Here is a 27,110-nt window from a genome sequence, read left to right on the forward strand (position 1 = left end):
AAGGTGGAGGCAATCTCAACAAAGTGAATGAATGTAAAATGTGCTTTTAAAATAAATTTCACAGCAGCAGTGCCAGCATGAATGTGTCACTGAACTTTAACCTCCAGGGAAGGTACTGCAAGATTCAAAATCTCAGGCTATTTTTGACAACTGCTCTCCCCCAAACAATGCAGAATCACTATGATAGTGATTCTGGCCCTCGAATTATATTTCCTATTTACCTGTAATGTTTGTCACAGTTCTAGACATTTCATTCCATAAAGAAACATGCATGGAGAAGGTGTCTTAATAAGTTAATGCTTTAAAAAATACATTTTGTCTCCAATATTTTACAGTTAATTTCTCCCAGACTAACCCAAGCTCTGAAAAGTACCAAGATGTTTGTGTATGTGAGAGAGAGAGAGAGTGAGTGGAAGAGAATTACCAGAGAGTAGACCGTGAGTTTATTATTATGTGTTGTTAAAAAGGGGATTATAGTTAATAAAACAAAAATAAGGGAAGAGTTTTGCAAAAGCAACAAAAATTCTTGTAGCATCTTTAAAAATTATCACACTTATTATATAAGCACTCATGGAATAGATTGAGATCATCAAAATGATTTCACAAGGAATAGATAAGCATAAAGCAGAATTTTCTACTTTAGACATTGCTTGATGCTTTCTAGCCTTACAGAAAATATTGGCATCCTAATATAGGTAAACTATTCGCTGCATTGATTAATTATGTCCCATCAAGTTGGTGTCAAATGACGTAAAGGCTTTTTTGTATTTAGTGTCGTATGTATCTATCTCTGTGTAATAAATTGGAATATCTGACAATTGAACCTCATCTTAAGACCCCAACTGAGGTGGGCTGCAGCAAATGCATTTATTTAATGTGCAATTTCCATCCTTATGATTTAGCCCTTAATTTAACAAACAATGTGTATTCACCAAAAGTGTAAAATAGAATATCTGCATTTATTGTGTACCAATAATATACTACTATTTATAGCAGGTTCTGAATAATTTTGCCAACTAATTGTAAAGAATAATTCATTACCATGAATTAAGATAAATCTAAAGTTTTGATCTTTTCCAAACAGTCACAGAGTAATTGGTTTCAATTGAACAAGCTTCCACCTTTAAGTACTCAGGCCTTTATTTTTATAAGTTTATAAAATGGAAAGGCCAATGTAAGCATATCATGTCTACAGTAAAGCCAATCAGTAATCTAAGGCAAATCTTAATTCTTTTTTATTAAAAGTAGCAAATTTGTTCCTGCTCTATTAAATATGCAAGCAAATTTAGTATCCTAGCATTTTATGGAATTTCACTAAAACTTCTTGGTACTTACTTTTCTTTCAATACTTTTTTGCATCATATTCTGCTTCTGTCAAACATTTGGCAGGGAAGTGCTTAATTTTGAATCTAGGTTGAGTTCTTCAAGCATGACTGAGGGCAAACTTGTCTTTAGCTTAAATTATGTACAAACAAAATTGTTAACTCATTTGGATATCTAACTGAATGCTTTGCTTCACCATGAAATTTTTTTTAAATAACCATAAAATAGTCTTTAAGCTTTTTCTCCATGTATTGATTTAATCCTATTTGAATTGGACACTGACCAAGCAAGATCTCTAGTCAGACAAACATTTCAGTATAGGTAGTATCTTTCAGGCTGATAATTCATTTTGATGGCAAGATTTAGCTTCTTTGTAGAGTACAGAGACAACCTGACCAGTTCACACAATGATCTCTGGGTGTTTCCTCAACTTATGGCCACAATTGGTACCAGAATTTCTGTTGAAGGCAGTGCAGTCATAAACTGAGTCATCACATGGTTGGATCTAATTTTTTACTATTTTTTACTACGATTATTAAGCAAATCAATCATTAAACAAATCAGTTAAGAAAATCACATGGTTATTAAGTGAATCACGTAGTTGTGAAACAAATCTGGCTTCCCAATTGCTTGTCCGAAGTTAGTTGGGAAGATTGCAAATCACAATCACATGGCTGCAGACACAGCCATCATAAATGCAAGCCGTTTGCCAAGTGCCCAAATTGTGATCACATGAACGTGGGAATAGCATAATGATCGTAACTTAAAAGGCTGGTCACTTGTAGGTCATCTTTTCTGAAGCCAATCATAACTTCGAACTGAACAGTGGCAAGTCAAGAACTACCTGTAGACATGTCTTCAATCTGACCTTACTTATTATGTGATGATGGTCTGATCAGACTCTGCTCTAGAAAATCACTTCCTACATGTAAAAAGTGTATACCGACATGAATATGAATTCTCATGAACATTCAGGATGCTGAACACTAACTGAAAAGCTTCAGGGAGGAGTATGTCACATTCATCCCATGACAATGTTGATCTTGTTATATTTCTCTAAATTTGTTTCTAACATTAATATAAATAATATCTCGGACAAATATTTCTCCTACATTTTAAAAGCCTTTTATTACATCCATTTATTACACAACTGAATGATGCAACTTAAAACCATTAAAATGTGAATACATTTGGAATCCTGAATTCCCATTATGATTCATATCTGTGATATTAGATGTTAATAAAACATGCAGCAAAACTTCCAGTCAGAAAGATGGACTAATAGACACGAAACTTTGTGTGTGGTTTATATGTATGTTTGACAGTGATTCTTTATTAGTTATTTCATTCATATATTAAATGTATTTCTATGCTCCACAATCAAAATTCATTCCCAATAATAATATCATTTGTAGTCAAAGACTATTCTGGCAGTAGATATATAAATCATGATCTGGACTTTATTATTCAATTACCTTGGTTGCTTCCTGAAAATAATTATACATTAAGACATATAGTGAATACTTTAAAGTTCCTTCAGTATATCTTCAAATTAATATTACAGTAAAAAGTTAAAAATATCTAAAATATATATTTTAAACATGTTTCATATGTTTGTTTCTAAACTCTTAAATATGTATTAATTTTTTTTTATTTTCAAAAATCTTTATTCTATGTATGTCTTTTTTTACAAAATTAATTTAAAATTAGGCCAACCCCCATGTGCTTCTTATTAATTTTTTTTGAAAAAACTGTTCTTATTCATTGATTTCACTGTGAAGAGCAAACACAACATAAGGCTATCTGAACGCTTTATTCGCTACATTTAGAATATTAATAACATTCTTCCCAGAAGTTGTCACATCAAGTAAAAGATCTTTATTCCAGACTGTCTTTTGGGGCCAAATTGAGACTGGATGCATGCATTTAATAAATTGTAGTCTCAAGTAGTCATTTTTTGTAAATAATTAGCTTCAGTGGAAGAATAAGTTAGCATATTGTATGCATCTAATGTTGCAAATGTACATACTGCAAACTTTCCTATTAATCAACAGTCAAGCACTGTAAGTTGGGTCTCATACATAATGAATTGTGCTTAAGCCTCCTGGGTTTCATTGATAGAAAAATAAGAGAAAACACAAGTGTAGTAAGCTTTTGAATAAAATTTAACTAGATTGCTCTGCATCCTGTAATTGTTTTGGAATCATTAGGGAATAGACAATTCATCTGCAATTTTGGTAGTAGTTTTGCCTTCATCTATCAGAATACTATTTAAATGACATTAAGGTGTTGAAATAACTACTTTAAAAATTCTACATAGAATGTTAATAATATATGTTTTATGTGTTTTTCCCCTTTCTTCCAACCCTTAGAAATGTTGTATATATGTGTATTTAGAGAGAATATTTCATGTCATTTTTAAGTATTTCAATACTTATTTTGATTTATTGCCTTCTTTTTGTAAACTGCTCTGAAAATATGATTGGGGAGGTGATAAAAAGTCTAGCAATCAAGATTATTCAAATTCACCTGAGAAATTTAATTTGTGTGCATTTAAAGGTAACAAGAATGTGTAATATTTACTTCCTGGTTTAGGTTGCTGACACCGACTAGAATATAAAATGTTGAAACTGTAAAAGCACAGTGTGTTAATTCTTTGCTTAAGTAATACTTCAGATTTATTTGTTTGTTTATGTAGAGCCAAGTGCCAAGAAAAATGAAACACTTCCTTGGAGTTGGGGCTCTGAGGAATTTGCTTTTCTTCAAATCTAGTTAGAGCTTTGTAAGGCATCCATCTAATAAGATCTCATTCTCTAAGCACCTTCCCAATATTCTAGGGCTACAGTTAACAGACTTCTCCAGTAAGCGTGTCCATATAGAATAACATTCCACAAGATGATGCCCATCAGATTTCTTGGAAGGACAACTTGCCTACAGCACAATCTGGGCTTTTGTTCCGAATGTGCGCCTGCATTTCCCATGTGCCTTCCACTCCTGGACCATGAGCTCTCAATGTTAAACTATAATATGTATATCAGTCCTATTTTCCCCCATTAGTCTACTCTCCTGATTTGATCTCATCAACCTTGATATTCTGGAAAGGATTCTGCTTTCAGAAAATCAAGATAACTGGCTATTCCTAGGAAGATTTCAAAGTTACTTATAGATTACTTTTTAGGAAATAGATTATATGTATACTGGTATGGTTGAAGATTCTATAATTCGTCTTTCCAGAATGATAACTGTCATACTGTGAAGCTTTTCAGAAGGGCCACCAAATTTTTGAATAATAGTATTTTATGTCAAAAAAATTCATGAACCCAGGCACCACAATTCATTAGTATTGATCCCCTACAATTAAAATTTATATTTCATCATAACTTATTTCATTGTGATTTTCCATATATAAAGATGATAGGGATAATTATTCTAATTGATTCCCGGACTATGGAATGTACTTCCTAATGAGATATATTTGGCTTCCATTGTCCCTGGATTTAGGAACAGGATGTAAATGCAAGTCTTCCCAATCTTTTAATTGTTAATTAGTTAATGATTATATAGTGGTTTTATTTTTAATTTTGGCTTTAAATTGTTCTTTTCTGTAGTTTGTATTTTTTATTATCAGAAAACATGAATTTCGCAATAAACAGAAATGTGAAGTATACATTCATTATTAAAGAAATAAAGATAATGCATTTACAACCAATAAAAAAGCATGCGAGAGAAATAAGAATACAATTTTATTTAATAACACTTTTTAAAAACACATAAAGGAAATATTTACATGAATACCAAGTAAAACACACACACACACATATACACATTTATGAATGTGGTTTACAAAATCAATATCATTTGCACACAGACTTCAAGTATCTTCTCTCCCTTCCACAAGAAGCAGGGGTCATCTAGCTACTTTAACAAAGGATAATAGTGTGATTCTACAGTTTTCTAAAATCCAAAATGGAGCATCTCCCTTGCCAGGGTTGTGCTAAAAACATGTCTGCTCAAAATTGTCTCTTTGCATACTTTGCTGTAGCAGCAGTTTCTTATGATTGGCATGTGAAAATTACCTTTTCCTACTTGGTTAAGGGTCTTGTATGCTCTCTGGGTAAAGAGAAAATCAGCAGGTTTTTAGATTTCAGTACAAGACAAGGAGTCATTATTTGGATTCTTTGTCAACTGGGGAAAGTCCCAAGAATTTTTGAGTAACCTACTGCTGTTTGATAATGATTTGAGTTTACAGGCTCCAGCATTTTAAGTCCAGACAAAGGTTGGACATTGGGTACAAAATGAAAAGTAGATGTAATAAATTATTTTTCATTTAATCAAAATGTTTAGAGGTTTTAGTATATCACAATGTTCCTCTTAACTGAAGATAATACATAACTTTTTTTTAAAAAAAATGACTCCCAACCACTCTTTGCTGGCTTTTCAATAATGAATAAGTATCCAAGCCTAGAAAATCATTGGAGTAGAGACCTATTATAAAAACATGTATGAGAAAAAATAAGGAGTTGAGATTAAGTTTAAATTTTAAATATTCGTTTTAAGGTAAATATTGCTACTACAGTATAGAAATTCTGTTGATGCCCCTTTCAAGTGGAGAAATGGATAAAATTGCAGGCTGAATTTTAATTAAATGTTGGTGGTATGAAAATAAGAGATACCTATATTTTCCAGAGAGGTGGGACATTAAACCAAAACAATTTTATGGATGCAAATTCCCAATAAGTACAACTATATAATACAATATATGGGATTTAAAAATAAGAATCAGTTCAAATGATCAAGGAAAATATGTACACTATATAATAAAATTGAAGCATTTGCACACTATTTTGTTCTCAGAGGTCAGTTTTACCAGGAGAAAGATATTTAAAATCAATTGGAGAAGATGCTTGTGAACCTAAGATAACTGGGTGAATGGGTAGCAATTTCAACTAATTTATTTTCTTAAAAATCCCCCTTTTAAATTGTTTTAGCACCCTCTACAAATTTCAAAGTGGAGAACAAGATTTGAAGCCAGGTTTTAAATCCATTTTTTTTCCGTGAGACTTTAAATCAATCCACCTTGCTTGACATTCTCCCCAACTATTGACATGTTCCTTGCATAAATAAATATATTTTCCATTTGTCTGCTACAGAGAGATAATCAAAAAGAGAAGTAGAATTTTCAGAGAAAATGGTAACTCCATTATACTTCTACTCATTGGCAATGCAAAGAAATATTTCCTTGTCCTTTTGTCTGGTTTTTTTTTTTTTTTTTTGCTTTGTGGTGTTCCTTACTTCAAGTTTCATTCATGCAAAATTTGCTTTCCCCAATAGTTTGTGCAATAGTGTTATTCATCTTTTTCTAATCTGACATGCATCATACATGGTGTGTGTCACTTAGGAAATCGTATCTTTCTGTTGCTCTTCAGATAGAGCCTTGGTGGAGCAGTGGGCTAATGCCTCCTTAAGTAACCCCAGCTTCCTGCAATTAGTGCAGGTTCGAGTCCCACCAGGCTCAAGGTTGACTCAGCCTTCCATCCTTCCGAGGTAGGTAAAATGAGGACCCAGATTGTTGGGGGCAATTAAGCTGACTTTGTAATAATGCCGCTTGGGGTGTGTGTGAAAGCCCTAACAAGCAGGCATATACATAGAATGAAGGCTACTGCTAAGCTTGTAAGCCGCCCTGAGTCTTCGGAGAAGGGCGGGATATAAATGGAATTAAAATAAATAAATAAATTTACTCCTGTCTAAATATAGGAAAGGTGTTCCCTCTTTTTAACCTATATGCCTGGACATTTGTTGATTTTGAAAATATTATAAGGAGATATTTCATCTCCCCAGGTTTAAAGAAAATTTGTGTGACATATTCACCAGAGATGGAAACTGAAGTGCTTTATTCCAAATTTCTTTTCCTACTTTTTTTTTTTTGCATATTTATTTCTCTGCACCCCACCCCTTCTCATTTGTATTTGGATTTTTTTGGCCTGCCTTAAGTTTCTTTTACATAAGGGTCTTTCTTTGTTGTACAGTGTTTAAACAACTTTGTTATGGTGAAGGTCTGCAGTTTTAAAATGAATGCTACTGTGTTACTCTTTCAACAGTGTGGAGGCCTCAATATCTTGTGAAATATGTGAAGCCACAGGGGAAATGAAGGAACCACTGAAACAATGTATAGCTTGGCTTCAAGCTTATTTCACTGAGCCCCAGTTAATGCTGAAACTTCCAGTGCCTCCTTTTCACCATCAACTCCTAGGACAAGGTCTGTATGTCTTGTAGTGTTATATTTGGCACTTCTTATATGACGTGCACTTCTGTTGTTGTTTTTCGTGAGGTCTGTACTTGGCTTTTGGGCAACCTTTGCAATAATGAATAGATGTAACTCAGGTGTAGTAGGATGAGGGTGAAGGTTCCTTCTCTTTTAGGTAACATGTTAGAACTAAAAAAAAACCTGCAAAAAGTTATGATTTTATTAATATCCACATCAAATATAGTGGAAGTCTGTATTGGTCTGCTTAATCCTACTTGCTCAAAACACAAGAGTGTTTCTCGAGCACAGCAACTTTAAAAATGTGGCTTTCAACTCCCGGTATTCCACAGTCCACACCACTTAAAAGTTGCTGAGTTCGAGAAATGCTGTGCTAAAAGAATGCTTCAGTGGGATTCAGCTACATGTCACAGTCACCAGATCTTCATTTAATGACAATAGTTTAATTATCATCCTTAAGAAACTGCATGCAATAAAATAAGAGTCTCAAGTTGCAGATTTCTAAAAAGCGTTATTTGTTTCCATTGTTAAACACAAGAGAAGTAGAAGAGCAGTTTTGCTTCTTCTGACGGAGGACATCAGGGAGAGTACCTCCAGTGACTAGCAGTTATGTTCCTTAAGCTCCTTAAGATACACAAAAGTACTGGGGGTAAAATTTAAAAAAAAGAATATTTTAACCAGATTAAGACTTATTGATATCAGTGGCTTAAACTAAAAATAGGTTTAATTGAATTTTAGCTTAAACTCTGCACACATGTTGTTTTGTTTCCTCATTTGGAACTCTGGAAGAATGCTTGACGAGAACACTTTTTTATTTCTCTTGCTCCTTTGCACAAAAAGAAATTCGTATATTGAACTATATAATTAATAGAATTGGCTGAATTATTAGAATGTAGATCACTGACATGTTTATCAGAAATACTTTAGGAATTTTCACTAGAGATAGCCAGAGTCCTCCTCCTCCGTTTATTACATTGCTTTTCTGCAGGTTGGTTGTCCCTGCATGGGGCTTTTAAACTTTCCAGTTTTGCAGTGATAACTTCAATAACTAGTGTGGGAATGGCTATGTGATTTATTTTTGCTGCAGTTTTTTTTATCTCATTATGGGAAATGATTTTTTACTCTTCAGAATAGGCAATATTAATATACTGTACTGGCTTTTGTTTTACATATGTGTTGGCGAATATCATTGCATTTACATCCTCTTTTTGCATTCTGTTATTTTAAAATACATATTTAATTTGCACTTATATTCAGATGTGGATTTATTTTTCAGATGCTTTGAATAATAAATGTTGATGTATGTTAGAGACTGCATCCCCATCTATTTTGACTTTGGTATTTTTCTGTAAAATTGACAAAGGTTTCCTTGGCTACTGCTATATCAAAATATAAATGAAGCAAAATTGATGAATCTATTGTCAATTTCTTGTTCCTGTTTTCTTGATAAAAAACCCTTTATACTTGCAGTCCTAACCATATATTCAAAAGAGCAAATTGACAAAAATTAATGGGATTGCTTTACCTTTATTTACTAAATTGTTCCTATATGCAGCTGTTAAAAGCCAGGCTAGAAATACCTCAAATTATAGCCTCCTTGACATTTGATCCTTACTGAGCTTTTCATATATAAATATTTAAGAATAAGAAACAATGCAGAGCGGGGGATTATGAAAAGGGATCTTTCGCATTGCAGTGACATTTTAACAGATAATAGAAGATTTATAGAAGAGAAAAATAGAACAGGTTGTTCCCTGACTAGGCAGGAATTTTAGCTCTCTAGCTTTTATTTCTGCATGGAGATAGAGTGATGAAACTACAAAAGACAAGTGTGGCACAGTGATTAACATGTTGAAGTAGATTAAGATGTTGAAATCCACACTGAAGTCCACTTTCTGTCACTGCGTGATTTGGAGCTATTCACTCTCTTAGTCCAACCCACTGAAAAATGTTGTAGTTTTGGAGGAAGGTAGGAGAAAGGAACACCATGCACATGGCTTTAAGCTACTGAACAAAAAGCAAGATATAAATCTAATAAATAAAAATCTCTGCAGGGCAAAATTATTTATTATGTAGCTCCTAATTCCAGCTAGATATCAATTTATTTTCTTTGAAATGTTACATTATCTGATTGTTCACCAGCAGACTCTTCTTGAATGAGTTCCCCCTCACCTTCAATATTACACATATGCATTGTGATAAGTAATCCTTAGAGTGGGATAGGATCTGTACTAACGTTTGAATTCTTCTGACAGGAATGTTTGACAAGCCTTCTTCAATGGTAACCATTTTCCCTGAGAACTCTTTGGAACCTTGGACACTTTTCCAGGAGATTCCAAGGCAGTGGCAATGCTGCTTCCCCCATTGACTTGATCTTTTTAATCTGACTTTATACATTGATTTGACATTTGATCACCATGATGAATGTTCCGTTCCAAGAGAGGCCTGGGGGAGTACAACCCTGTTGAAACTCCTAGCCATTTCAGAAGTTAAAATAGGAGTAGGCAATGTGAGGTGCTGGGCTCTTTTGCACCTCCCAGTGCCTTACTGAATGGGTTGCTAAAATAACATACTGTGATCAATTTAAGAAGTTAATATGCAAAATCTGTGGCATGTCCTGGAATAACCTAGATTTGTTTGGCCTTTTTTCCCCTTTCATCCTGTTCCCCAAACAGAAAATCCTGAAGCTATCTTCATGTGTGACTCTGATTATTTTGTAATCTTGTACTTGGACACACACACCCGCCCGCCAAAGACCTCCATTTTCCAATTACCTAAAGACTATACATCCCTATAATGGGATGAAAATAAATGAAGCTATATTTGCCTGACATTAAATTGTTACTTTCACTAAAAAAAAAATCTAGGGAATACTTACAACATGCAGTACAGAATGTTTGGATCACTGAGCCCCTTAGTTTCTTCTACCTGATATTTCAGTGTTCGGGTAAACCTCTTGCATTAAATGTTTTTTTTTAATTTGGGAAAGATTAATTTCAAAGAAAGTACATATTGTAACACTTAGTGACCTTTCAGAGGTCAAGTGGAGTTCCAAGAGGTATTTTTTATTTCCATTTCTCTTTAATGTTAGAATTTAAACTGAAAGCAGGCATACATATTTTATAGCTGGAAAAAGGACTGTAAAATAAGAGTGCTAATCATTATTTTTGATGGTAATGGTAAATAGTTGCAAAGTATGGCATTTTTTAAAAAGTTACACAGTTCCATATTGTTTATCATCCACACATACACAGTGTAGCAGTCACATATCTGCCACAGTTTTTTTAACATAAAATATAAAGACAGATATCGGCCATGTCAAAATTACAATACAATCTCTGCAGAATCTGGTCAGATTTCTACAGTTCTGACTTCTGATAGGCTAAGAGATAATTACTATGAATTATTTCATGCCTAATCAGTGTGATTCGTCCTGCATTCTCATGATACACAGAATCATATACAATATTCAGTGCAAGATCACAGAGATCTTCTTGGGAAATATTAATGAATTTAAGAATACTAATAACTAAACTACAGCATGTCAAACAGTAAATGTTTTTAAATGTGATGTTATAAAACTATCAAGCCATGGCCAACATATCTTTAATCCTCACAGGGACAAAGAGGATACACAGCTCTGATTCAGTATCCTTCATCAATTAAGGAAAAGTTGCATTCTGTAAAATCCCATTGGGATCATCATTGTGGTTGTCAGGTCACAATAACTTAGACCACAATATAATTTTTCCCTTGAAATCTGAAAATTGTCTTGGAGTAAAAATTAATTTGTGTCGTTAATTGACATAGTATATCCAAATAAAAAAGAGACGCGGTGGCTCAGTGGGTTAGGACACTGAGCTTGTTGATCAGAAGTTCGGGAGTTTGGCAGGTCAAATCCTGAGTGCCGCGTAACAGAGTGAGCGCCTGTTACTCGTCCCAGCTTCTGCCAACCTTGCAGTTCGAAAGCACGTAAAAATGCAAGTAGAAAAATAGGAACCACTATGGTGGGAAGGTAACAGCGTTCCGTGCACCTTTGGCATCTAGTCATGCTGGCCACATGACCACGGAGACGTCCTCGGACAAGCGCTGGCTCTTTGGCTTTGAAATGGAGATGAGCACCGGCCCCTAGAGTTGGAAACAACTAGCACGCATGTGCGGGGGAACTTTTACCTTTATCCAAATAAAATCATTAACAGACATCAGCTTGTTTCTGTTTACCCATTACATCAAATATGGGCCACATTGGAATGTTAGAAAAGTATCCCTTCAGCATTCAATCTAAAGATTTTCTTGTGGTCTAAAATCTTGAGAGGCACAGGCCTGGAATTATATAATAGACCTTATCAATCCTTTGAAGGAAGTAGTTTGCAGCATGTGGATTCTATTCTAAACTGAACAATTTTGTAAATAAGCATGTCATGGTTCTGACAGAGACGAATAAAGCAGAACTCCGAGGTTTGCAAATTCTTCATAGAACATGTTTATTAGTTACAAAGTATCAGCACATCAAAAGTGAAACCAAGTCAGGAGACACACATAACAATTCCCCAATACAAAGTTAAAAAAATCCCACCCATAGAACTATACAAGTAACTACATTCACCAATACATCTTCTTGGTGGGCTTTTTATGCAACGCCCAGCTTGCATTCTCGGGAGCAGCCAATGACCTTAGTTCCCACTGGACAAAAGGCTATTTTGACTAGCGAAGCATCTGGGCAACCTCCTCCCTCCATACTATGTGGCAACCGAAAATGAATAGGAAAAATGGCTGCAGCCATGCTCATTCGTAGAGTTGACAAAGTAATTGCCAGGGTTAGGGCTGGACACATTGTCTTTCTCAGAAGATTTGAAGCCAAGGAACCAAGTACCAGTATTAATCAAGAAATAACAGATTCAGGCCCTGTAATTCATGAAGCTAATGTAAAGAATTCTGGCCTACAACTAAAAACAAGGCTTCCTAGTCTTCAGCATGACAGGACATAATTTGGAGAAAATGAGGCAAAGGAATAGCTGCTTGCAGAAGGCAACTTGTCTGTGAAGTTTGACCCATTAAAATATATTTTACGTTTTATATAAATCTGAGTGGGAATAAAGAAACTTTGGGTGCTAAAGGCCACCTGAAATCCTCTGATGAAGCAATTTGTGTAATAGCCAGTCTTAAAACCACGTGTTGTACGTACCTGAACTCCTTAAGTATGGATGGTTTTGTTAACTGCAACCAACTCTCCCTTGGAACTTTTCCTTTGTATTTGGAGAGTTGAGACTGAGTTGTGACTCTCAGTCTGTTTTCAGACAGTGATACTTCTTGACCCCTTAACAAATATTATTCTGGAACGACGATGTTGTGCTTTAATTAATCTCTTGTAAGACTTCTATGGTCTGTGTAAGCAGATATAATTAACTTTAACAGGTCTCTCCAGATAGTTTAAACTCGTAGAAACACCTTTTATATAGAAATACCTTTATTGCAATTCAGATGACGTTGTACAGCATTTCCAAGATATTCCCGAGGTGTCTCCAAGGTTAGAAGATGATAATGCTCCCAGGGTCTGCATATTGGGACCCCATGTTTTCTGCTAATGAAGCATGGCTCACTAGGGAAGAGGGAGGAGGAAGTCCATCCCAGAAAGGGGAGGGGAAAGGAAATACATCATATAGTAGGAGGGTCTGACTGCCCACATTGTGATTTCTCCACCCAGCCACGTGGTGGCCTCACAAATATGAAAGACAATATCCAAATATTTAAGGTCATAATGTGCTCAGTAAAGTTTTCACTAATTTTCATTACTCTGCATTTCTAGATGATCTCTTTGCAAAGATAGTAAGAATAGGAAACAGTGATTCTTTATGATCTGTTAGTCCAACAAAAGAAATGCTGTCCATAATCCTTAGGACAATCATTACTGGTAAAACAGAACAACAGCAGCACTAGAGAACAGCCCTGCTCAAGATAGAAACTGGAGCAGTCGTACCTAATATAAATGTAGGTATTTTCATACATTGAAATATATTTTGCATAATAACAAAAAAGAAAGAAATACCAGAACTATCTGATTCTGAATTCTAAAAATAAATAATAGGTGAAGTAGATTTTTTTTCCAAATAAAAAGACCTTGCCTGACATTGGATAAAAAGAATACCATAACAAAAGAGAGGATTCTTTTGCAAAACAGAAGATATTTTATTAGAGAAGAAAATGCAAATTTTAATTGAGAAAAATATGAGCAAGTAAGCTGAATTCAACAATGAGGGGACTGATTCTGGTGTCAGGATTGCCAAACAGGATTGTATCCAGAGGCCATCTTCCTTAGTAAAATGAGAGTAGTACTTTTTCAAACCAGCTAGTTTGTTAAAGAAATGGAAATTGGGCACCAAAAGGACTTTTTTTTTCTTCCTGTGACTAATAGCAGCCCTCAAGCAAGTTGGTTACTCCAGTAGAGAGCAGTCACCTCAGAATTAGACCTTTCGGAAGTCTAGGTTTTTCTTTGCTGAATTGTTCAGCAGGTCACAGTGCAAAAGGTGCCCAGACCTCTAATTTAGAGAAAAGGCTTCCTAGCAGTGCCTTAATTTAAATTCCTGAGGTTATGTTATCCACCAGACGTATAGCCAGCCATACCAACAGGCTGAAGAACAGCTTCTATCCATGGGCTGTCAGGCTTTTGAACGGGAAATAATTTTATGTACGATTGACTTGCGAGGCCGGTGTGTTGTGCAATTAGCTCACATGGTGTAACAAGATGGTGGGTTTGCTATCACTGTGAGCTGTGGTGGTGGGGGGCACGAAGGAAGGCTTAGCCAATCTCAGTGTTGTACTTTGACAATAAAGGTTCATTCATTCATTCATGTTGTCCGTATTGACAAGACTTGATAACAGATCTTTTTCATTGCATTTCTTATCTTTGTGTCTATCCCAGTAGCAATTATTTAGTATGAAATTCAAAGGTGAATAATTCTCATGCTGCTGGCAAAGTATGTATACGCAGAACTAGAGAGCGTTTTTTAGGGTTTGGGAGTGCTATTCTCTGCTGAATTTTTTTTAAAGCCTTCCTCCAAAATTCAGAGCCAACCTTTGAATTTGAAGGCATGTGTGGAGGCATAACCTACCCTTTGAATAATGGGATTTCAGAGATGTGAATGGCAGGAGCATATTCTTTTGGCAAGTGGTTTCTTTCACATTCATCTCCAGTGGAACAATGGAGAACTTTGCCTGCTCAGATGTCATTAAACAAGCAATCTCAGCAGTCTCATGAGTCATCTGGAGAGCTACAGTGCAGTTCCATGACTCGGGAGCAGCCAGTCATGCTTTTTTCATCCAGTGTTTCCTTCCCAGCAAGATTATCTTCATGTGTATTCATGAGGTTCCTTTGATTCTTTTTAATTTTTATTGTCTTGTTCAGGGTGGTTTTGTTGTTTTATTTGATTGATTGATTGATTTCTCCACTTTGAGAAAATTACCATCACACCCAAAAGCAACAGCAGCAGTATTATAAGCCACTTAAGATCATATCCTGGGAAAGGAGATACAGCTGCAGTGAATAAAGTGAATTTACTCTTGTAAAGGTAAAGGTTCCCCCGCACATGCGTGCTAGTCATTTCCGACTCTAGGGGCCGGTGCTCATCTCCGTTTCAAAGCCGAAGAGCCAGCGCTTGTCCGAGGACGTCTCTGTGGTCATGTGGCCGGCATGACTAGACGCCAAAGGTGCACGGAACGCTGTTACCTTCCCACCGTAGTGGTCCCTATTTTTCTACTTGCATTTTTACGTGCTTTTGAACTGCTAGGTTGGCAGAAGCTGGGATGAGTAACAGGCGCTCACTCTGTTACGCGGCACTCGGGATTCGACCCGCCAAGCTGCTGACCTTCTGATCGACAAGCTCAGGGTCCTAACCCACTGAGCCACCGCGTCCCTCTTGTAATAAGGCTGTACTAATATTATCCTTCTTATCTGTTCTGAACCAGCCCTCTTCTAACAAACCCCTTATCAGAAAGAAGAGACTGGAGAGCGTCCAAGGCTAAAAGGCTTCTGCCAAGATTTAATTACGCAGTTAACAAAAACACTAGAGCTTGTCTTCTCAAGCGGAAAAGTTGCTTTCAGCAACCAGCCCCTCCCCAAACACTCCTTTTATAGAGAGCTCAGGGCGTGGTCTCCCTGTGCCTCCTCCCGAGGAGTCCCATAGCCTTTCTTTGTTTGTTCCTGCTCGACTGCCTCCTGCGTCGGGCGTCCTTGAACAGGGCCAGCTGTGGGTCATCATCCTCCGCACTCTCGGGCTCACGCAGCTGAGAAGAGGTCCCCGGCTGAGGACTCTGCAAAGCCTCCAAACCATCATCAGCCGGTTCGTCTCCCTCCTCCCCCTCATCTGAGTCCTCCGATACGTCGGAGCCGGCTGTCGGACCCACAGGCTGGCCCTGAGTCACAACATTATCTTTCCTGTTATCTGATGGATATCTTATTATTTATCATTTTGTTGTTTGTATCTTATGATGCAAAGACTGAGAACTTAAGCACCAGAGACAAACACCTTGTGTATCCAATCACACTTGCCCAATAAAGAATGTTCTGTTCTATTCTATTCTAATCTATTCTATTCTATTCTATTCTATTCTATTCTATTCTTTTCTTCTATTCTATTCTATTCTGTTCTGTTCTGTTCTATACTGTTCTGTTTTCTATTCTATTCTATTCTATTCTATTCTATTCTATTCTATTCTATTCTATTCTATTCTATTCTATTCTATTCTATTCTATTCTATTGACAAGTAAGCCTTTCTTAAGCAGGCCCTTCCTAAAGAAGGCCTTCACAGGGAAACAGTTAAAATAATAATTATCATTCCTTTCCTATCCCATCCCCCCCAAAAAAACCATTAAGGAGTCATGTTACTTTTTAAAATGTAAGTATTTATCTTTAAAAAAAAGTTGTTAAAAGCACATGCAGCTGTTCTGGTAGATGCATCTTACTGATGGGTGTTGTTATTCTAAGCACTTAGTCTACATTTGACTTGTCATGATTCTCTCCACATTTTGGAAATACAATATACTATGATACAGGTATCACATCCAAGTTAAATAGAATAGTTACAGCAGTTAAGGTGGCTAAAGGCAATTCAAAATGACAGGCGAGCTCAATGTGATTGAACAGGGTAAAAAAAGGACAAGCTGTCTCTTCACCTGCGGCATCATTTCTGTTGAAATTTGGCTAGCAGTAAGCTAGTGGTAGGATTTTTCTTCAACCCAATCCCTTTTTAGCTCTGCAGTTATCTGTTGAGCCATTTATTTGAGAATAGTCTTTAATGAAATCCTGGCATATGAATAATAAGATGAATACTTCCCCTAGGATTTTTTGCCAGTGAACCCTGGAAAATAGCTGCATTTCCAGCTAAAATCACTTGATGTACAGCAAAGTAGTAACATGGAAACAGGGAGATTGTGGGATCAGGAAAGAAAATAAAATTTCACAGTGTCCCAACTAAAGAGACTGTGCTGGAACCTATTTAATTTTTTTTTAATTATATGCTTTAATATGTGGGGGGGGGGAAACTTAATACAGTCTTGATCTGAGCAGTATCTTCCATCTTACAGTGACTATGATGGAGAAGTCTACAGAACCATCTAGTTCGCTGCAAAATAAAGAACAATATTTCCCCTGTGGCTTTGTTTTTGTTTTGTGTTTTTTCATTCTGTTTAGAAGAACATTTGCCATAAAAATAGAAGGGCAGAGATCAAATGTTCCCTAGATTTTTGGTTTATTTTTACTGCTAAAACAATGTGACATGTAAATGTTCTAAGAGTAGTAGAGCTATAGTTGCTAGAACGTGTTTTCTAACCATAATATTACAATTCAGTAGAAAATATCACTATTAACGGAACCACAGTAGATACACTTCTGACATTTGAACACAAACTAAGTAGACTATTGACATTATTAGAGTGGTTACAGGTCATACATTTTCTCTTTATTTAAACTATAGCTTAAGAATGCTGAACTTCACGAGATACTTAGCACTGAATGAAGCTAGAAGGTTTTAAACTTTCCGATGCCATTGTATTGATTTTGACTTGCTGTAACTCTTGCACTCAAATTAAGTGGGAAAGAAATATCTGATGGAGAAAAATGTAATTCTTTAGAGCTTAGAGTCCAGTGAACTACTTTTCAGGGGCAGTAGAAATCTACTAGGTTTATTGCTTTCCAAAGCTACCTTTGGAAAAAGTGATAGAGGAAAAAAGAGAAACTGATCAAAAGAGCAGGAAGAAATAGAAGACACCCATGAATTTAAAGACATGGTCTAGACTGTCAGATGTCTTGAATCAATACATAGAGGTCACCGCATGGCAAACACGAACAGTTTACATAGCAGGAAGTTGATAACTACTGTTCATCTCAGTGATTTGTAACGTGAAGAGAAAAAGGGACCCTTGAAACTGCAAGAAACAGGAGGAAGTCAGGAGCAAAAGCCGACTCATGATTTAATTGTAGTGTCTTCTGCAAGTAGTTTTTTGACATTGAGCATAAAAAATGAAATAAAAATATATCTTGAAAGATTGATTTCTGGAAGATAGTAGGTTTGGTGTTTTCGGTCAGGAACACAAAGCTGGTTGGAGCTGGGCAGCATCCAAAATGAATCAAATCAAATCAAATCACTCTATCAGTGCTACTGGAAAATAAAAGTTTTTTCCTTTTTTTTATAACTTGTTCATTTTGCCATTTTATCCAGCTGAAAATGGAAGTACAAAAATCTATATTACACTAAGGTAAAGGTAAAGGTTCCCCCGCACATGCGTGCTAGTCATTTCCAACTCTAGGGGCCGGTGCTCATCTCCGTTTCAAAGCCGAAGAGCCAGCGCTTGTCCGAGGACGTCTCCGTGGTCATGTGGCCGGCATGACTAGATGTCAAAGGCTCACAGAGCGCTGTTACCTTCCCACCATAGTGGTCCCTATTTTTCTACTTGCATTTTTTATGTGCTTTCGAACTGCTAGGTTGGCAGAAGCTGGGACGAGTAACAGGCGCTCACTCTGTTACGCGGCACTCGGGATTCGACCCGCCAAACTGCCAACCTTCTGATCGACAACCTCAGCGTCCTAACCCACTGAGCCGCCGCGTCCCTTATATTACACTAGGCATTCCTAAAATCAAAAAGGCGAATTTGGAGAGGAAGTTGAAATGCACTCTGTATTTAGAGTTACTGTCTCTGGATATTTACATTTTTTTTTTCAGAGGTGGTACTGAAAATCGTCTTTGTGTTAGTTACTCCTTAACTTTATCGGAAGGTAAATAAACTCTCATTTTATAAATATCTTATTATTTTAAAGAGAACATTTCATTTATAAAATGACTAAGTTTATTTATATTCATCTATGCTAGTCAGCTTCTCCTATTTCAATCAGTATCTCTTCTGCCATACAGAATATGCCATAAGCCTCAAACAGTTCAAAATGTTTATTTATTAAACCAATTTGGGCTTCTTTTGCTTTTATTTATTTATTTGTTTGTTTGTTTGTTTGTTTGTTTATTCGGTTTATATACCGCCCTATTCCCAAAGGACTCAGGGCGGTTTACAAGGCAAAATTTAAAAACAATCCAATATAAAATTAAAATAAATTAAAATAAATTAAATTAAGTCTAGCCACAAAAATTAAATCACAATTTAAAAACATTAAACCCCTCAGTCCAGACCAGATAGCTCAAAGAGCCAGGTTTTTAGGTCCCGGCGAAATGAACGAAGGTCGGGGGCAGTCCGGAGTTCCGTTGGCAGTTGATTCCATAGGGCAGGCGCACCCACAGAGAACGCCCTCCCCCTGTGGATCGCCCGTCGGCAATCCTTGACCGCCGGTACCCTGAGGAGGCCCTCCCTGTGGAGTTTTCAACTTACCACCACAATTAGGACTGGAACTGCCATCGTGATGCATTTGTTAAGCGAGTCACACCCAATTCTGCTACCTTTCCTGCCACTTTTATTAAACAAATCTGACTTTCCCCATTGACTGTGCTTCTTGGTACATGAAAGGTTTTAAATGATGATCATGTAACAGAACAGAGTAACGGGAATAACAAAGTTGGAAGGGACCTTGGAGATCTTCTAGTCCAACCCCTTGCTTAATGCTGGAAATGCTGTACCATGTCAGACAAATGGCTATCCAAACTCTTCTTAAAAACTTCCAGTGGTGAACTACCCACAACTTCTGAAGAAGGTATGGACTTGTATGGCACAAGCATACCTGCAGGACTCTGTTACTTAGAGCCAACCTCAATAGAAGTAGGTCCAGAAGCCTTCTTGTGGAGATCATTTCCTGGTCTGGTCTACCTATTGGAGCCAACACCTCCTGGCAGATTTTTTTCCTCCCTTGCAATTAGCCTGCTTCCTGGGCCAAGGAATATTAGTTGAGATTCTAGGCTTCTACTTGCATCCACACTATCCACATGGGTTGCTCTTACATGGGCTAACCACCAGGCCTGCTTCTGCTACCACAGCGCTCCAATTCTCCCCTAGTTTGTGTGACTACACAGCAGCTCCACTGAGTCTCAGGTTTGGCAGAGATCCTTCCCAGGTAAGACTTTTCCCCTCCTCAGTCTAAAGTGCATTCCAGATAGAAAAGAACAAATACAACACACTTTCACCCCATCTATATTCCACATACTATTCACACCCTAGGTTCAAAAACAGGGGGGGAAAAACACAAGCCACTCAACACCTCCACCCATCACGGTTCACCCTCCCTTTCCCCAAGGATCATGTCATGTGACCCATGATGCTGCAACTGTCATCAATAGATGGTTGTTGCCTAGTGGTCAAGTGGTGATCACATGACGTGGGGACACCGATAGTGCAAGGTCCAGTCATATGTAACTTTTTTCAGCACTTTCATAACTTCAACAGATTGTTAAACAAATAGTTATAAGTCAATATTTTGATGAAGCCTTTGATTATTAGAGTCAGGAAGACTAGCAACTTCCTAGTGTAAGAAAAATTAATACAGATAGAAAGCTTCATGCAAAAAGTGAGCTGATGTACAAGGGGGTAAAAGAGCTATTTGCCCCTGACTGAATCTGCCAAGTTAGGGACTGTGACTCATATCCATTCATTTTTCTTCTATTTTGAGAAAATTCAAATTTTAAGAAAAGTCATTCTGTATTTCCCTCATAATGAAATGACTGTTTCAAGCAACCAATTTTTAGGTGCTTCATTGTTGGTGTTGAAACTCCTGTCTGTAGCATAAGCCTATTAAAACTGACTAGTGCCTCTCACACAATATTGTTTGACTTCATTTCACATCAGTTTTATGAATGCATATGCTGTGTATGTTTTCCCTAGTGTATATGTTTTAATGAATGTTGGTTTTGATTCAGACCATAAAGCAATAAACAAACAAACAAAACACTGGTGGATAGAGTTGTTGATTACAATTTTTTTGGGAAAAAAACTTTCAAAAATTAAACTACCTGTGTCTGTGAGAATAATCAAAAATCAAAAACTTGCAAAAGTTAAAGAGTTTACCCAGTGCTATAACAAGAAAACAAATAGGAAGAATGTATATATATACTGCTCTAAAACAACATTTATATTCTGTAGAAAACTATAAAAAAATTAATGCACTAAATCTGACATCAATACCCAGAATTCTATATCTACTGCACCAACAACATATCAAAAGATCAAAGGCTGTATACATTTTCTGAATAACTATCAGCAAAAAAGTGCTATAGATAATACAGACCCCCGATTGAACAGAAAATATCATTCATCAAGTCAAAGTGACAATGAGGATTTTCTCAGATGGCAAAATAAAGGCATCCCAGGATATCTACATTTTACTGGATACCTGTAGTGATATAGTACCCATAAGAACCTGGTTACAAGAATTCTGTGATCAGAAGTAAGAAACTAAGGAATCTGTTTTAAGATTTGCCTTGGGGGAAAAAAAAACCTAAAATTTAATGCCACAAATAATTCCAGTTACAGAAAAATAATTTAAAGAGGAGCTACGGTTTTAAGTGTCTCCTAATGGGATATCAAAGTTATATTTTTATGTTTTTAATTGTATACTACCCAGAATTACTGTGAGATGGAGAGTTTCTCAATTTCATATATAAATAAATAATATACAAATTTATTATCTAAAATTAAAGAACAAGGCAATATAAATAATTTTCCATCCAGTCATCCTCTTATAAAAATAGCACACGCCATCATAAACAACAGGTAGGAAGATGAAACAGTATATTTTCTATATAGTCTAGATTTAATAAAAAGCATAATGATGGAACTAATTTTATATTACTACTAAAGGATATTATCTTTTCTTTTTTTCCTTACTTTTTTTCTATCTTTTGTCAAATTTAGTTTATATTAGTCATATACTATAAAAGTTTTTTTCTTCCTTTTTCCTGATAGATATATTCTACAACAGAGGTCCCCAACCTTTTGGGCACCAAGGACCGGTTCCATGGAGAACAATTTTTCCGCGGACTGGAGAATGTGTGGGTTTCTGTGCTGCCTGCATCCCATGAATAGGGCTTTGCTTGTTTGTGTGGACCGCTTCCTGGCATGCTGCGGCCCAGTACTGGTCCACGGACCGGGGGTTGGGGACCCCTGTTCTACAATATAAAAGAAAAACTCCAAATATATTATAACAATTTGACCATGAATTTCCAATTGTCCATTAAATTGGGGAGTCCTTAATCATATGGGATGATGTCATCATCAAAGGATGCAAATCACATCATTTGCATAAGGACACCAATTTAAATAAGGCTCATCCCCACAGAGTTGAGGATAGGAATGGTTACCCAAGCTCCTCAAGGTTTTTTGGTTACAGTAATAATGTTGCTTGGTTGGATTATTTGGTCAAAAGCTCAGCCTTGGACAGAAGATATATCTTCTGTTGCTGTATCTGCTCTAACTCTATACTTGTGTTCTCCCTCACCCACCTTTTTTGATATAGCTATAAGTCATAATAATGAGCTAAAGATCATAAATGAGTCTCCATTTTCTAAGCATTTGAATGTTGATTACCAACTGTTCCAGCATCAAGGCTGTTTAAAGTATGTTACTTAGCATATCAAGATATTAGGGCTAAATAGTAATTGTTACAGAAAAAGAATGGGGGAAGTCAGCTCATTTGCAAGTTGGCCTACATACTTTTAAGTGTTATCGTGAAACCTTTTTCTATGCTTTCTGAGATCAGGCCCTCACAGAAGCTGTTATCCTGCTACTCCAACACCAGCAAGGATGAGGGTTCTTTGCTGGTGCAGCATCTTCCTTTTACCTTATATATCCTTGGGCTTCCAGTTATGAGCTGGCTGAATAGTTCCAGGGTTCAGTCTTACCAATAAAGAAGGCCAGATTTAGCAGCACAGAGAGGCTGGGTGGCATGCAATTAGCCATGGAGCAGTAATTGAGGACAGCACTGATGATTTGTATAACGATGTCTCTGTGACATAAATCACAGTGGAATTTGGCCTGTTGGATGTGAATTCCATTGCATTGACATTTCTCTCTACTTTGCTTTTAAAAATCATATTTTCATTTTGATCTTTCTGTTTTCTTCCAATTTTAAATCAACACAAACAACATTACTGATTCCCACAATCATACATACATAATGTAATGTACTACTTTCACCCATTTTTTTGCAAATATTTTTAAAAAGATTTATTAAGATAAATTCTTGATGCTAAGTGACTCCGCAACCCAGCATGCCCTTTTCCAACATTCATCTAGATCATTTTGCCAAATATGACTAATGGCTAGTTTATTTTATTAAAAAATAAAAAGACTCTAAGCTACAAAAGCACACTTTTCATTGCAAATTTGCATCTCATCCTTTTTCTGGATAAAATATGCAAGAACTAACATAAATGGCATACTGACTTTTTTTTCTCCATGAATTGGGTCTTTGATGTTCAAGAGAAGCCTGTTGTTAAAGAACATCCCTAGAAGGCTGTAGAAACTGTTTCTCTTTATGACAAATGTAAAATAGTTAGTTGACTATGTTTGTATCACTAGTTTGTGAATCACATCCTTAAAAATAACTGTTGAGGAGCCAAATCGGTTTAAAAGAAGATAACGAAATGGTTTAAGCTACTTAGGTTGAATGCCAATTATATTTTAATATTCAACGGAGCATATTTTACTAAGAAAAAAGGCAGCGTTTGGCGCATGCATAACTCATTGGCAGCGTCGGCCAGCTGTGCCACTCTTCTCTTCGAATCACTTTGTGCATTTTAGTAGCATGGTAATTTAGTGGAGAACTACCTGAGTGATGGCATTTTCAATGAGCAGGTAATCTACAGAGAATTTTTATATGGTTATGAGTTCTGCACTTCAGCCTGGCAACACAAAAATACATCAAGACCAATTACGGTATCAACTTTCAGCGTGATACCCTTGCCACGCAAGTGCATGTATTTCTGCCCCAGGCATTTCAAATTGCATCTAATTTGAAATCTTTGGGGTTTTAATTAAATTTTAGAATATATGGAATTCTTCATTAGTACCTGCTCTGAATAGCAGATTATACTTTTCAGTCTCTCGTTAAAGAAGTAGGCTGTGGTAAATAGGATGTTCAAGAACTGATCATTTGTGGTGCCTGAATATTGGGAAAAGAAATAGTGAGATGCAAAATAATATCAAAAAGATTATTAGTCCAGTGAGGGAATCTTGATTTGTATTTTAATGGAATTTTACATTTCTCTTAATGATTTGCAAATTATCCCCTGATTATAAGACACATTAAGGTTTTCATTTTAATGGTGAAACAACCATTAGCAAAAAAAATTAAAAACTGCCTTTCAGAGTGTTTCCCTCCAGCAGATAAATATTGAAACCATTAACACCTTTTGATGTAATAAAGCAGTTTAAACCTTTACAATGGTTGTAGCCTTTTATATGCATGGCCACTTTGTTTCAAGTCCACAATTGTCTTTACATGGATGAACAATAAATGAAACTGAACCTATCATTACTTTCGAATAACTAAGAAAGATAAACACCTTTTAAATCATTAATATTACATATGCTTCAATAAACATTTTAGACCTAGTACTCACATACATTCTAATGAGGGTTTAATTTTTAATAGGGTACAATTTATAGTCCATAAAAGATCTATGATTATTTATTGAAGAAAAATAAAGTCAGATAAAAATACCATTTTGTTCTGAGGTCGCAGAAATAATTTGATATATACAATAAATTAGTAACCTGCATTTTTTTTCTATGGTTTCTCAAACAATTGAGAACTTCTCGCTTGAGAAATATTTCAAAACCTGAAATTTTTGAAATATTATTCCTGGTTAGAGTGTTACACAGTTTCATTAAAACTCATTGGCAATCTTGTTGGACAGAATGTATGAATCTTCGGTTTTACTACATTTCAACTAAATCCCAAGGGAAGGAATTACAAGCAAATTCCTTCCATTGGTGTTGTTTTGTTTTTGTTCCCCTCTTTTTAATGAAACTACAATTGTCCCGACTAAAGACAAAAATAGTGCCTCTTTCACTCGTGGGAACCCAGAGAAACACCCACCCAGATTTTCTTCCAACAAATTTAGTGGAAAATTTAAAAGGGTTTTGCAACTAATATTACCTAGTGCTACTTTCTCCACCCCCCCTTCCATTTACTGCATTTTTGCTTGCCTTTTGAAAAACGAAAGAATTGTATTGATTGACAAAGTAGCGCTACATAAACTTCAGGAGTTCAGTATTAAGTAATAAATAATACAGTACTTTAGAAGTAGAAAAAACATCCACAGCCTTTCAAAAATTACCCTATTTGGGGCTTCTATAATGATCATATAGCGAACGTTCTCGTTTTCCAAATCTTAATGTTGATGCCAACAGTTCCAGCATCAAAGCCATTTAAAAGAATGTTATTTAGCATATCCAGTTATTTTGGTTAAACAATAGCTGTTACAGAACAAGGATGGGGGAAGGCAGCTCATTTGCATGTTAGCCTACATTCTGTTAGCATTGCCTTGAAACGCTCTCCTGATTTATGTTTATTTTTATTTTTTACGATTCACTCAATCTAAAGGAAAAGAAAAGTATCTCAGGAAGAAGAGAGTTTAGGTGAAGTTCCCCAGTGTGAGGTCTACCCATTTATAAGATGTCTGAGGTTTCTATGGGTCATTTCTTCAGTAGTTTGTGGTCCAGCTTCAAACATCTATGTACACATTGATTTTAATATAAAAGAAAGAAGGTTAGACATGCAATCTGTTGTTGTTTTTTAAACCTCAATATCTTTACTAAGAAAGTAATGTTTTTGGACTATACTAGTCTGTGACTTTTCCCAATCCTCCAAACTCTTCCTTGAGCAAAGTTTACTACCAAACCTGATGACATTTGGTTGACCTTAAAAGGGTAAAGTCTTAACTCTTGTCTTGAAATTGATTGCTACAATTTATTATAGAAGTTGACAGTGCAAAAGCGATTTAGACTTTTTTTTCTCCTGTAGCTTGCTTGTTCACTCTTTTTCAAATAATAACAAAAATACGTACTTAAAAGAGAATGACTAGTGAGCTTGTGTGAGATTTCAACTCATTCAGAAGATATTTGTTCAGAATCTCATTATATTATGAGCAGAAAAATTCTAGACTACTCTGGCAAATGAATAAGCAGCAATGTTGTTTGACTAATTATTTTCTTGCAGCTAAAAATAAATAAATGGGTATGGTTACAATTTCATTTTGACCCTTGAGCAAATTGTCCAGATCAAGTGTGTTTCTTTGGACAAAATTCTATAGTTTGTTTTCTGCAAGTTTGATTTCACCTCCCTTTTGAATTCCTGTGTACATTGACTTTATTGAGGGTAAAATTGTATAGAACCACTGAGATCACTCTGGGATTCAGCATACAGATATTGCAATGTCCATTTTTATGACTTTGCATTTGGAAGTGGCTCAGAGTTCACTGATTTGCTAAGTAGCAAAAGGCCTGTTTGCTCCTGAAGTGGTTTTGGTATGGTATGTCAGGCCTGAATCGGATTTCTGCTACTGAATTATAAATTTTAAAATGTGGGGCTTATAGAAATGCTGGCATTCTTGTTGGAAGTGATAGGGGTTGCAAGTGATTTGTTTTCAACTTTGATGTAAAACTTTGTTGCAAAGTCATACTGATTTAATTTTAAAAAAAATAGTGACATGCAAAATTAAAATTTTAACTATGCAGTAGCTTATCTAATGCTATTTCCTCCTTGAGAGTGAGAGTGAAAGCAGAATGAGCCCCTGAAAATTTTAATGTCCTGTCTATATCTTATAGTATCTGCCATGAATTATTCCATCCCAGATTATTCAATCAGAGCATTAATACTTCTATAACAGTAACTGTGCATGTACACACTAAGAATTATTTGTCTCGTCAGAAATGAGAACCCGTGAGCCGTATAGACAGGTTATGAACACATGGGTAAAAGAGGGCAGCCAAACTTAAAAAGAACAGATACCATAGTCTTCTGATACTGTAACACACTATAAATATAATAAGTTTATTTGTAATTCATAGAATGGAGAAAGTATGAAGCTACTGAGC

General features: G+C 36.0%; 1 protein-coding gene across 2 annotated transcripts in view; it reads left to right on the forward strand.

Annotated features, from left to right (window-relative positions):
- MGMT (O-6-methylguanine-DNA methyltransferase) overlaps positions 1–27,110 on the forward strand; it is a 220,145-nt gene that overhangs the window by 153,158 nt on the left and 39,877 nt on the right. For both annotated transcript variants that reach the window (XM_083363840.1, XM_083363841.1), the window contains one exon: positions 7,422–7,579. In XM_083363840.1, coding sequence (XP_083219966.1) covers positions 7,422–7,579 — 158 coding nt within the window. The remainder of the gene's footprint in view (positions 1–7,421; positions 7,580–27,110) is intronic.

This window comes from Vipera ursinii, assembly GCF_947247035.1.
Source record: "Vipera ursinii genome assembly, chromosome: 5".
NCBI lineage: Eukaryota > Metazoa > Chordata > Lepidosauria > Squamata > Viperidae > Vipera > Vipera ursinii.